The sequence below is a fragment of the Pogona vitticeps genome, chromosome 2 (assembly GCF_051106095.1).
Source record: "Pogona vitticeps strain Pit_001003342236 chromosome 2, PviZW2.1, whole genome shotgun sequence".
NCBI classification, from domain to species: Eukaryota; Metazoa; Chordata; class Lepidosauria; order Squamata; family Agamidae; genus Pogona; species Pogona vitticeps.
In genome coordinates, this window is record NC_135784.1 from 23,957,129 (window position 1) to 23,969,470 (window position 12,342).

At 43.2% G+C, this 12,342-nt stretch overlaps 1 protein-coding gene across 2 annotated transcripts in view; it reads right to left on the reverse strand.

Moving 5' to 3' along the window:
• Positions 1 to 12,342, reverse strand: part of LOC110069929 (uncharacterized) — a 36,779-nt gene that overhangs the window by 20,766 nt on the left and 3,671 nt on the right. Inside the window, exons 4-8 of one of the 2 annotated variants that reach the window (XM_078388335.1) lie at positions 10,227 to 10,307; positions 7,502 to 7,575; positions 6,172 to 6,298; positions 4,747 to 4,860; positions 769 to 2,670 (exon numbers count right to left, since the gene is read on the reverse strand). In XM_078388335.1, coding sequence (XP_078244461.1) covers positions 769 to 2,670; positions 4,747 to 4,860; positions 6,172 to 6,298; positions 7,502 to 7,575; positions 10,227 to 10,307 — 2,298 coding nt within the window. Of the gene's footprint in view, positions 1 to 440; positions 2,671 to 4,746; positions 4,861 to 6,171; positions 6,299 to 7,501; positions 7,576 to 10,226; positions 10,308 to 12,342 lie in introns of those variants that run through there. The other variant, XM_078388334.1, reaches the window with a different exon arrangement.

The following is a 12,342-nucleotide window of genomic DNA, read 5'->3' on the forward strand; positions in this document are numbered from 1 at the left end:
CAGTGTCATCAAAGCGACCAACATGAATCTGACCCAACTCCGGGAGGCAGTAGAAGACAGGAGGGCCTGCCGTGCTCTCGTCCATGGAGTCACGAAGAGTCAGATACAACTTAACGACTAAACAACAACAAGAGAGCATCTCTGGGACACAGACCAGATGCTTAGATGAGAAAACCTGAGCAAAGGAGTTGTGGAACAGCTTCATAGTAGAACTGCTGATGGGATGCAAATATCAATGGGACTTACCTTCAATAAAGACTGATACCATCTGACTGCCCATATCCTCTACAGATAGGGAGACATAGCACATGACCTGCAGGGTCCATATTGCTTAGCCCTCTTCCACTCTGAATGCAAGCCCAGGAACACCCTCCACACACCATGCATTGCTGGTAGTATAAACACAGCAGTATTTTAAACAAGTGAGACTCCCTATGCAGTTTGTTTACATATATAGATTTATGCTCCTCAAGGTGTGATTCTGTTTGCAAACAAGGTGTAGACTCAATACATTCATGTTTTTAAAAAACAGAAAGCAGGTTTCTTTTCAGAGCCACCATGATAGTGAATTTGACAAGGTAGAAGCAGCTGGGGTACAATGACTCTTGGATTGAGAAGGACACGACGTGACCCCGCACCCCGAGTACCCAAAGTAATCGCAACTCTGTTCCCAAATAAACTTTCGAACACTATCAAAACTGAGTTATTGTAGTTTTTCTCCTGTGTGAATTCTTTGATGTCTAATAAGGGTTGAGTTCTGAGCAAAACATTTCCCACATTCTTTGCACTGGAATGGTTTTTCTCCCGTGTGAATTCTCTGGTGGCTCACAAGGTTTGAACGATAAACGAAACCCTTCCCACACTCCTGGCATTTATGTGGTTTTTCTCCTGTGTGAACTTTCTGGTGGCTCACAAGGTTTGAACGGTACGTAAAACACTTCCCACACTCCTGGCATTTATGTGATTTCTCCCCTGTATGGACTCTCTGGTGCATTAAAAGCCGTGAACTGCAAGCAAAACATTTCCCACACTCCAGGCATTTGTATGGTTTCTCTCCTGAGTGGACTCCCTGGTGGATGACAAGCTCTTTATTGGAAGCAAAACATTTATCACACCCATGGCATTTGTATGGTTTCTCTCCTGTATGGATTCTCTGATGTTTTACAAGCTGCGAAGTGGAAAAAAAACATTTATCACACTCTTGGCACATGTATGGTTTCTCTCCTGTGTGGATTCTCTGATGTTTTACAAGTTGTGGACTGGATCCAAAACAATTTCCACATTCCAGGCACTTATATGGTTTCCCTTCCATATGGACGGTCTGATGGGTCACAAGGTCTGACTTGTAAGCATAACAGTGACCACACTCCCGGCATTTATACAGTTTTTCTCCTCTGTGGGTTCTCTGATGCATCACAAGGTCTGACCTGTAAGCAAAACATTTCTCACACTCCTGACATTTGTGCGGTTTCTCTCCCGTGTGAACTCTCTGATGCACCACGAGATCTGACTTGTAGGCAAAACATTTCCCACACTCCTGGCATTTGTACGGCTTCTCCCCTGTGTGAACCCTCTGATGGGTCACAAGGGTTGAATTTTTTGAAAAACATTTTCCACACTCCTGGCATTTGTACGGTTTCTCTCCAGTGTGAACTCTTTGATGTGTCACAAGCCACGAATTACAAGCAAAACACTTCCCACATTCCTTGCATTTGTATGGTTTTTCTCTTCTGTGGACTCTCTGATGCATCACAATGTCTTTATTAGAAGCAAAGCACTTTCCACATTGTTGGCATTTATATGGTTTCTCTCCTGCATGAATTCTCTGATGTGTGACAAGCACCGAACTGGCAGCAAAACATTTCCCACACTCCTGGCATACATATGGCTTTTCTCCTGTGTGCTCCCTCATATGCTTCACAAGGACAGACCTATAAGCAAAACACTTCCCACACTCTTGGCATTCATATGGTTTCTCTCTTGTGTGGACTCTCTGATGACACCAAAAGGTCGAATTCTGAGCAAAACATTTCCCACACTCCAGGCATTTGTATAGTTTTTCTCCTGTGTGGACTGTTTGATGCGCCACAAGGCATGAACTGCGATTAAAACATTTCCCACACTCCCGACACTTGTGTGGTTTTTCTCCTGTGTGAACTCTCTGGTGGGTCACAAGATCTGACTTGTAACCGAAACACTTTTCACACACCAGGCACCTGTATGGTTTTTCTCCTGTGTGAACTCTCTGATGTGTCACAAGGTTTGAAGTCTGAGAAAAACACTTCCCACATTCCTGGCACTGGTGAGGTTTTTCTCCCGTGTGGACTCTCTGGTGGATCACAAACCGTGAATTACAAGAAAAACATTTCCCACACTCCTGGCATTTGTAGGAGCTTTCTCTAGTGTGCAGTCTCTGGTGTCCTGCAATGCCTGAATTGCGAGCACAGAATTTCCCAGACACTTCTGGGCGAAACAGTTTCTTTCCATTGTGAACTTTCTGGTGAAGCACAAGTGCCCTATTTGGGGCAAAATTTTCCCCACACAAAATGTAGAGTTTCTCTCTGATGTGCCATTCATCTTCTGCATGGGTCCTTTGGTGTCTGGCAAGATCTAGTTTGTACCTAAAATGCTTCCCGCAGTTGCATATGTTCATGTTCTTATGCTCATCTGCTGAGAAAAAGGATAAACATAGACAAGTCTGAATCCTAATTTTCAACAAGGAGAAACGGGATCAGAACTATTAACTATATCATGAAAGAAAAGGGCATTTTGAGGAAAAATAGATATATTGATGAGACTCCTGTGGGCATTTATGCAAATACAACAGTAACTGCGTAAGTTGCCACAAGTAACTAACAAGGTGCCCAACACAAAAAATATGATCAGGGATTTACTTGTCATGTGACCAGCACCTCATCAATTAGCCACTGCAACTTCTACAATTCCTCTTATTTGTAAACATGAGCCAAAATCCTGTTGCTTAGCATAGTAAAATATCCAATAGGATCTCAACATTATGTACCATTTGTCCATAAGCACTTAGCATCCATTTTGTCTTTTAGGCTCTAGATGAAGAGGAGATTTCTTCTACTAAGCATTTTAACTATGACTAGTACTTTCAAATCGTAGCACTTTTCTTACATTGTTGCAGGTTTTATTTTGATTTGACATTTCTCTATCTGCTACTTGTTTATCTTGGCTTTCTTGACCAGAATCCTGTTGCTTAGTTATGCCCGCAGAAGGCAAACTGCAGCTTTTTATTGGCCATGAAACAATCACCACTTGGATTTGGTGTGTGTGCATGCTGGCCCGTTGCCTTGGTCTACTCCCGAGAATCCAAGCGGGGACTCATTAATAGCCAGTAAGAAGCCGCTGGAAGTAATGTTGTTTGTGCTTTACAGGCATTAACTAAGCAACAGGATTTGAGTCATTGTGTGTTTGTAGACTATTATCATTTCTTCTTCACATTTTGTAATTTTAATGCATTTTATACTCCACACAAAAAAACCTGGTTGCCCTGGAGGGAAGGTAAAAAAACCTACAGTAAAATAAATAAAAATCAATCATAGCTAAATGAAGCTATGTGAATATAGTGGTGCCTCGCTAGACAGTTACCCCGCATGACAGTTTTTTCGCTAGACATTGACTTTTTGCAATTGCTATAGCGATTCGCAAAACAGTGATTCCTATGGAGGAATTTCGCTGGACAATGTTTGGTCCCTGCTTTGCAAACCAATTTTCGCTAGATGACTATTTGCTTTTCGCTAGACAATGATTTCACTAGACAGCGATTTCAGTGGAACAGATTATCATCATCTAGCGAGGCACCACTGTACTAGAACAAACCATGTGAATACAGTACTAGAACACACCAGAGGAACAGAGAATTTAATGGGAGGGTTTTATTGCTAAAATGGTAATGGGGGGGAAGAGATAAAACTTTTTCAGCATACATTGTTTACAGCCACACTCCTAGAAATGTGAGTCTATTTGTAAACATGGGCTAAAATCTTGTTTATCAGAGGAAATAGCACTACAGTAATCACCATCATCATCACGTGCCATCAATTCTGACATACGGCAACCCTTTTGAGGGTCTTCCAAGTAGAGAGTATTTAGAAGTGGTTTCCCATTCCCTTCTTCTGGGGGCATCCTGGGATGGTGCATCTTGCCCAAAGTCACACAGCTTGGCTCTTCTCCCAGGAGGCCCAGTGGGGGAATCAAACTCTCAACCTCTAGCTCCGCAGCCGGATATCAAAACCACTGAGCTCTCCAGTCGGCTCCTCATTAGAATAGCCCCCCTGAATCAATGGGGATTTGGTGAGTCAATTCTAACAAAAGTTCCACTGATTCAAATGGGGCTCTTTTCACCATGACTTGCTTCAGCATCACAAGTTACAATCAAAGGAGGCCCATTTGAATCAATGGAACTTGTGGCAGAACTGTACCCATCAAATCCCTATTGATTCAGCAGGGGTTGCTCTAGTGTGGATGACTACGCTCAGCAACAGGATTTGGGCCAACAAGTGCAAGGGTTTTTGTCACCACCATAGCAGGAAATTTGGCAATGTTGCTCCGCAAGAGTTAAAGCCACCCTATGGGTTCAGAAAATCCCAGCACAGCCCCTGACCATCCGAGGTCCAATTCCTGTTTGAAAATGATCTTCCAAATATTATGGTGGCAGAGTTATTGCCAACGTTTTTTTTTTCTAAGAAGGGTTTTGTGTTTTGTCTCCAGCTGACTTACCCAGTGAGTCACCTGATCTGGTATCCAAGATGACCATTCCACCCAGATCCTGAGATTCTGGCAGCCACCGCGCTTTCCCCTGCACGGTTCCAGAAATGAGCTCGGGCGTTAAGACTGGAAAGTTAGTTGGGGGAAGAAAAGATCAGGGAGGATCAGTAATTCACTCAACTGCCCATCATCATCATCATCATCATCATCATCATCATCATAATCATCATCATCGTCGTTGTCGTTGTTGTTTGCACTTTTGAAAGATACTATGGCCATCACATTTATTAAACTGAGGAGATTTTATCGGTTATAGAATATTATTCCTGAACTAATACTGCTTTTAGATCTGTCTGTAGTCTTAAATTATGTTTAAAACAGAAGTTACCTGGAAATTGCATTCTGAGTATCCACCACCATTAGCTTAGCTTCAGATCAGGGTTTGATACCAACCTGTTCCATTGTAGAATCCTCAGCAGGATATTTCATTTCAAAGAAGTCTTTCTTCTCTAAAATTAAAGGCAATCTGTGCAGCTGGTATGTGCGAAAATGGATGGAATAAGAATTGTTTCTTACCTTCCTGAGAAAGTGTCCATATATTCTCTATCTGTCACTATCAAAACGTCCTGCCTCTTTGTACCATCCTGCTTGATGAATAACTTTTTGAAATTTCTATTTGTTTGAAAATCCTCAGGAGAAGTACGTAAACCTAAGGCCTTCAGAATACATTGTGCATTTCCTGCCTGTGTGTTCTCTTGGTGCAAAGGCTTTTCCCAGACCTCCATTTTGTATTCTATGTTCTCTGCTGGAAAAATCTCCAGAAGGGAAAATCTCATTGCCAGCATTGTAGTTTTATTAGTTACATTCAACAGTGTTAAGAAAGGGGAGGCCTTTCTCTCAGTCCCACCATCCTCATAGGTGAGCTTGGTGGGGATCCAGGACAGGGCCTTCTCTGTGGCTGCTCCCAGACTCTGGAACTCCCTCCCACTGGAGGTCAGCCTGGCCCCATCTCTGCTGTCATTCTCTAAGCAGGCAAAGCCTTTTCTTTACAGACAAGCTTTCCATTAGCAACTAACTGCCTAGGAGAGATTTCAAAAATGGTATCGTTTGTAGCTTGTTTTAGTAATGCTTTTGCCTAACATTTTTAATATGTTAATCATTCTTTAAAAATATTTGAATAATTTACTGTCTTTTGCTTTTAATATTGTGTTTTTAATGATATAAGCCCCCTTAGGTCCTTTTTTAAGGAGGGAGACAAGCAAACAAACAAAACAGTTTGCAAACATATCCAAGTAAGTTACTGGACCACAAAATTGGTTGTGAACTTCCAACAGAGGGTTGTGTGGTTCACTTGGGCCTCAAGACCCGTCTTTTGTCAACCAACTGCAAATTCAATATGAGAAACATAATGGATTCAGAGAGAAGCCATTTTCTTACCAAGAGAGAAGACGTTCTCACAGTTTTCCATCATGACCTCCTTGTACAATAATCTCTGGCTCCAATCCAGCAGGTCCCACTCCTTCTTCGTGAAACACACAGCCACATCCTCAAAGGTCACCAGTTCCTGCAAGCAGAAAACAGCCCGTACTTCAGATCTCTTCAAGTACAGAGAAACAAGTACGTGGCACAGCTGAGCCACTCTGGAATTCAGACAGGGGGCTTTGAACATTTCCCCAACCCATACCTTTAGCCCTCCACATATAAAAGAAGAGTACTTCAAGGCTGTAATCCCACTTTCTCATTATATAAGACAGTGGTAGGCAGGCTCATGGGGGTCATATTTTGTCAAGGAAAATTACAGGCCTGAGCAGAATGGAGTGTATTAATGAGAATCCATATTGATCAGGTGTGTTAAAACTGAGTCAGGATGACTCAGCAGTGCTGATGCAACTCATGGATGATGCAACTCAGGGATGATGCAATGTGTGATTTGATTGGTCCTGTATATGTACATATGTGTGAGTTGTACAGTCAGTTGTATCTTCCTGCTTGAAGATCACTTCTACACGTTATGCTGCCAGACTGCTGTAAATACTGCTGTAAATACACGTTGCTGAAGGAAATGCTGCTGGACTGTGCATGAGTTATTTCTGGACTGTCTGGACTGCGAATCACTCTGCTAAAACCGCGATTTGCGCTAAGAAAGGCTGACATATTTGTTCCTTCCCTTCCACAGGTTTAAGGCATCCAGCCCTAACCTAAAAGCAGAGTTGATCCAAGACCTTTGTCTGTTTTTGAATTGGGGCAATAAACCCACACGTCTAAGTTGGAGTGCCCCAAACCCAAATCAAGCCAACCTTTTTTGGGTATACAAGGGATCCCTGTCAACAAAAATGCAGTGACAGACTGAAGTATTTGCTGCTGGATACAGGTGCTTCACCCTGTCTAATGGTAGAACTGGCCTTGTTTAAGCATATAGAAAATAAACCATTACTGACAGGAAGTTGACAGAAAGTAGAGTCCCATCCCTGACCCCTCACTCTTTCGGTGAAAGGGAAGGGAAAGACTAGGGAGCATTTATAAACTTAGCCACAGACTGCAGGTGTGCATGGAAGCACCAATGTTTGGAGTTACTGACAAGGAACGTGAACTAGATCTGACTGTTACACTTACGGGGACTGCTTTGGGAGCACACTGGAGCACTGAGCACCAGGAGAAGATCTGGATGGTGCTGTTTTGCACATGCAGAACTTCTTTTTATTGCTCTTTGGTTGTGTTCCTCCCTTCCCCAAGACAAACCCATCAGTAGCTCTAGAAAATCTCTTACCGGATCTGCTCCTGCTCTTTTTATTCCTTCTCTCCTGTTCCTTCTGGATTGAGGAGGAGACCCCACGGTGAACTCTGTAAAAAGGAGAGGAGAAACAGAAAGAAGGGGAGATATTTCAGAAAGATCTCTCTTCTCTCTCCAGAGGCTGGGTGAGCCAGAAGAAAAGGCTTATATCTGAGAGAAAAAACCCCGGGGGAAAAGAAAATGTGAATTTCTTATGCATTTCTCTTGACGATGTTCGAGAGACAAACCTGGCTAAAATATAGTAGCTATCCTGAATAAATCTAAACATCCATTTAGTCCAGTATCAGAGTGCTGTCCTCGGAAGATGCCGGCCAGAGACTGGCGAAACGTTAGGAAGAACAACCTTCAGAACACAGCCAAAGAGCCCGAAAAACCCACAACAACCATTAGCCCTCTATATTTGGCTCTGCAGTGCTGACTAATCTAGCCTCTACTTTCGGTCAGCTTCAGTGAGTCATAGTGAGTTCTATGCTACAGTGGTGCCTCGCATTACGGCGTTAATTCGTTCCAGCGAAATCGCTGTAGAACGAATACGTCGTAATGCGAAAATAAAAAGCCCATTGAAACGTACTGAAACCCCTTCAATGCGTTCCAGTGGCCTGGAAACTCATCGTACAGCGAAGATCCTCCATAGGGCGGCCATTTTCGTTGGCCGTCTTGCAAGGGCCATTTTGAAAGCGCCGATCAGCTGTCCGAAAATCGTCTTTTTGCGAAGAATTGGTTCCGGAAGCAGGGAACCGATCATTGCAAAGCGAAAAAAACCCATTCAGACCATCGTTCTGCAATCGCAATTGCGATCGCAAAAAGATCGTTGTAATGTGGTTTTGTCGTAATGTGGGGCAATCGTAAAGCGAGGCACCACTGTATATGCCTTAGGGGGTGTGCATATTTTTTCTGAACAATTTGGAGTCTCTGGATAATTACCCCTTACATTACCTGGTGATACTTTTGCACTTCACGAATAAAGTGAATATATCATTTCAGTAATACCAGACAATATGCAGAGATCAGCAAGATTGTAAATTGGGTCATTAAATTGTCTGCAAAGGTTGTTGAAGAATGTTCATAGAAATCTAGTAATAGTGTAGAGTAATAATACTTACACAGATATGCATTATTTGCATATCCTACACATTTATGCATATACTTAATAGTATTAACGGTGTGCCTTCCAATTAATTCTGACATATAATAAATATTTTGGGGGTTTTCTAGACAGAGAATACATAGAAGTGGTTTCCCATTCCTTTCCTCTATGGGGAGCCCTGGGACTGTGCAGCTTGCCCAAGGCCACCCAATCTGGCTCTTCTCTCTGGAGGCACAGTAGCGAATCGAATCCCCAACTTCTGTCTCTGCAGCCAGAGACCTAAACCACTGAGCTACTCAGACAGCTTATGCATATAGTTACATGTACATATAGGTATACATATACAATTTATTATTTCACCTCTTTGCCTCATGGCAAATTAGGACAGGAGCTTAGGTTTGAAAACCAGGAAACTGGAAAATAAGCTTGATGCCTTAATACAGAGGTCCCCAAACTTTTTCACCTTGCGGACCGGCTGGGGAAGGTGGGGCACCCCCCGCGCTCATGCATATGTACAAATGAGTGCTCTCTCTGTCTCATGCGTGAATGAGCATGTGCAAACAGTGGTGTGGTGCTTGCATGGGTGTGCTGGAGCGCATATGCATACACAAATCAGCTGTGTGGGGGCGAGTGCATGAGGGGAGGGCAGGGGGAGGCCTGTCTCTGCGGCCTGGTCCAGCTTAGGCCACGGACCGGTACCGGGCCACGGACCAGGGATTGGGGACCTTTGCCTTAATAGTCCCAACTCACAAGGAAGGATATAAATACAGCAGCCTCACCAGTTGTGCTTGCTTACATCTACACTAAGGCCTGAGTGAAATGCAGGGAAGAAAATACAGTGGTGCCCCGCATAGCGACGATAATCCGTGCAGCAAAAATTGCTGCAAAGGGATTTCGTTGCTATGCGGTTTTAAAAAGCCCATAGGAATGCATTAAAATCCCTTCAATGCATTCCTATGGGCTTAAAACTCACCTTTAAGCAAAAACCCTCCACACGGCGGCCATTTTCACTGCCTGGTAAGCAAGGAATCCGGGCGAAAACACAGCGGGCAGCCATTTTTTTTACCCCGTGGCCATTCTGGAACCGCTGATCAGCTGCTTCTGCCCAGTGTGATTAGTACTCAGCTCCATCCTTCAAATCCCACCAGAACACTTCCTCCCTATGCGATGATCGGTAAGCGAAACAGGGTACCGATCATCGCAAAGCGATTTTTTCCTATTTAAAACGTCACAATGCGATCACAAAAACGATCGCAAAAACATCGTCGCTATGTGGATTCATCGTTAAACGGGGCGCCCGTTAAGCGAGGCACCACTGTACAGACTGATCATTATGCTACAACTTAAATATATGCAAAATAATAGAGGTGATCATTCACAAGGCATAGCTGGCATAACCCTATCTACAATGTAACGACATTAAGAAGAAAGGGTAAATGGCAGAGAAGCCATACTGTTGTACAAATGCTGGAAGATCTGCCATCTTCCCTCCAGAGGTTGTGGAGAAATCTTTCGATGCACTGCAACAAACGACTAGGAGGTGTATGTTTATGGCGCAAATGTTCATAGAGAAAGCCCCACCCCCAGTGGTCTATACGAGACCTCAGCTAGTACCTGGGAAAGTCTTTTCTTCCCACTGAAGCAGATCCGGTGGCTCCTTTTCTTGTTCCAATTTCACTGTCATGCCAGGAAGCCCTGATCAGATAAAAAAGTGGAAGTTTAAACAGGTAGACTGATCTCCGGGACCAGACAAGAAAGGAAACTGATTTGGTCACATATTTCTGTAGGAGGGGAGGTATGTGTAGCCCTCCAGATGTTGCTGGACTAAAAATCCATTTCACCTTCATCACTGGCAAAGCTAAAGGGAAACTGCAGGGCAATAACATCCAAATAGCCATCCACTCCTGCTCTAGAGTATAATGCAAACACACAATTCTTATGCCTTAGGTTTTCCCCCTCCCTCACCTGTGTTTGGCTACAATCCAAGCTCCATTCAAGACATCTTGGTCTGGAAACCATGGGCATTGCTCAAGCTTGGAGAGCAAACCTGGCTTGACGAGGTGAAAATCCTGCTCAAGAACGCAAAGTGTAAGGGAGGAAGTGTGAAGGATTGAGCTGAGTACTAATCACACTGGGCAAAAGCAATTTGGTGGGAACAAGCACTAGCGAAATTGAAGTCCCGATGCTCCCGAAGAAGGCAGAACTTACTATGAAATTCCCCAGCTATTTACAAACAGTTATTATGCTAATTCAATTCAACACTAGACTTTTTTGTATCTTTGTGGGCGATACCGACACACCTATTGCCTGGAAGCCAGGCTTCTGGACTTTACACGGGCATCTTGTTGGCTACAGGATGCCAAACATGGGAGGCAGTTCCACCTGATCTTTTATATCAGAAGGGTTCAGACCATCCGTCCTGGAGGGTCATCGGTTGTTGTTGTTCCATGCTATCAAGTCGCCTCTGACGTATGGTGACCCTATGAATGAGCAGTCTCCAAAAAGTCCTGACCTCAACAGCCCTGCTCAGCTCTTGTAGACTCAAGCCCATGGCTTCTTTTAGAGAGTCAACCCATCTCGTATTTGGTCTTCCTCTTTTCCTGCTGCCTTCCACTTTTCCCAGCATGACTGCCTTTGCCAGAGATCCCTGTCTTCGCAGGATGTGCCTAAGGTTTTTTATCTTTTATTGTACAGTGGTGCCTCACACAACGAGTGCCTCACACAACGATGAATTCACACAACGATGCCTTTTTCTGTTAAATTTGCTGCCTCACACAGCGATGTTTCCTATGGGGGATTTTCACACAACGATCTCCCTTTTCGCTCCTGTAAAAGTGTCTTACAATGTTTGGAAGCTGTTTTAAATGATTGCAATGGTTAGTCCACCTCCTGAAACCTATGCAAACTGATTTTGGTGTTGTTCTGACACTTCGTTAATTTATGATGATTTTTTGAATTTTCTCCATTGGAAACCATTGGATGGTCTGTCTAATGGTTTCCAATGGAAAAAACAAAAAATCATCATAAATTAACGAAGTGTCAGAACAACACCAAAATCAGTTTGCGTAGGTTTCAGGAGGTGGACTAACCATTGCAATCATTTAAAACAGCTTCCAAACATTGTAAGACACTTTTACAGGAGCGAAAAAGGACTTCGCAAAGGCATTGAAATGTATTGAGTCGGCTTCAATACATTCCAATATAGGAAACATTGTTTCACACAGCGATGTTTCCTATGGGGATTTTTACTCAGCGATGGCAATCCGTTCCAATTGGAACGGATTAACCGGTTTTCAATTCATTCCTATGGGAAATGGTGTTTCACAGAACGATGTTTCACACAACGTTGATTTTTTTGGAACCAATTAACATCGTTGTGTGAGGCACCACTGTATTCAATTTTTTTAAGCTGCCCTGAGACCTTTGGGTAGTGTGGGCGGCATATGTTAATTAAATAAATAAATATAAGATAAAAATAAAATAAAATAAATATAAGATAAAATAAGGTAAGACAGGCTCAGCTTATACATTTTTGTCACCAGAGGTAGTTTAGGGTTGATTTGCCATTTAAATTCTCATTAATTTACAGCACTACAGTGGTGCCCCGCATAGCGACGATAATCCGTTCCGGATAAATCGTCGCTATCCGGAATTGTCGCTATATGGGGCAAAAAAACCCATAGGAACACATTAAACCCCATTTAATGCATTCCTATGGGGGAAAAACTCA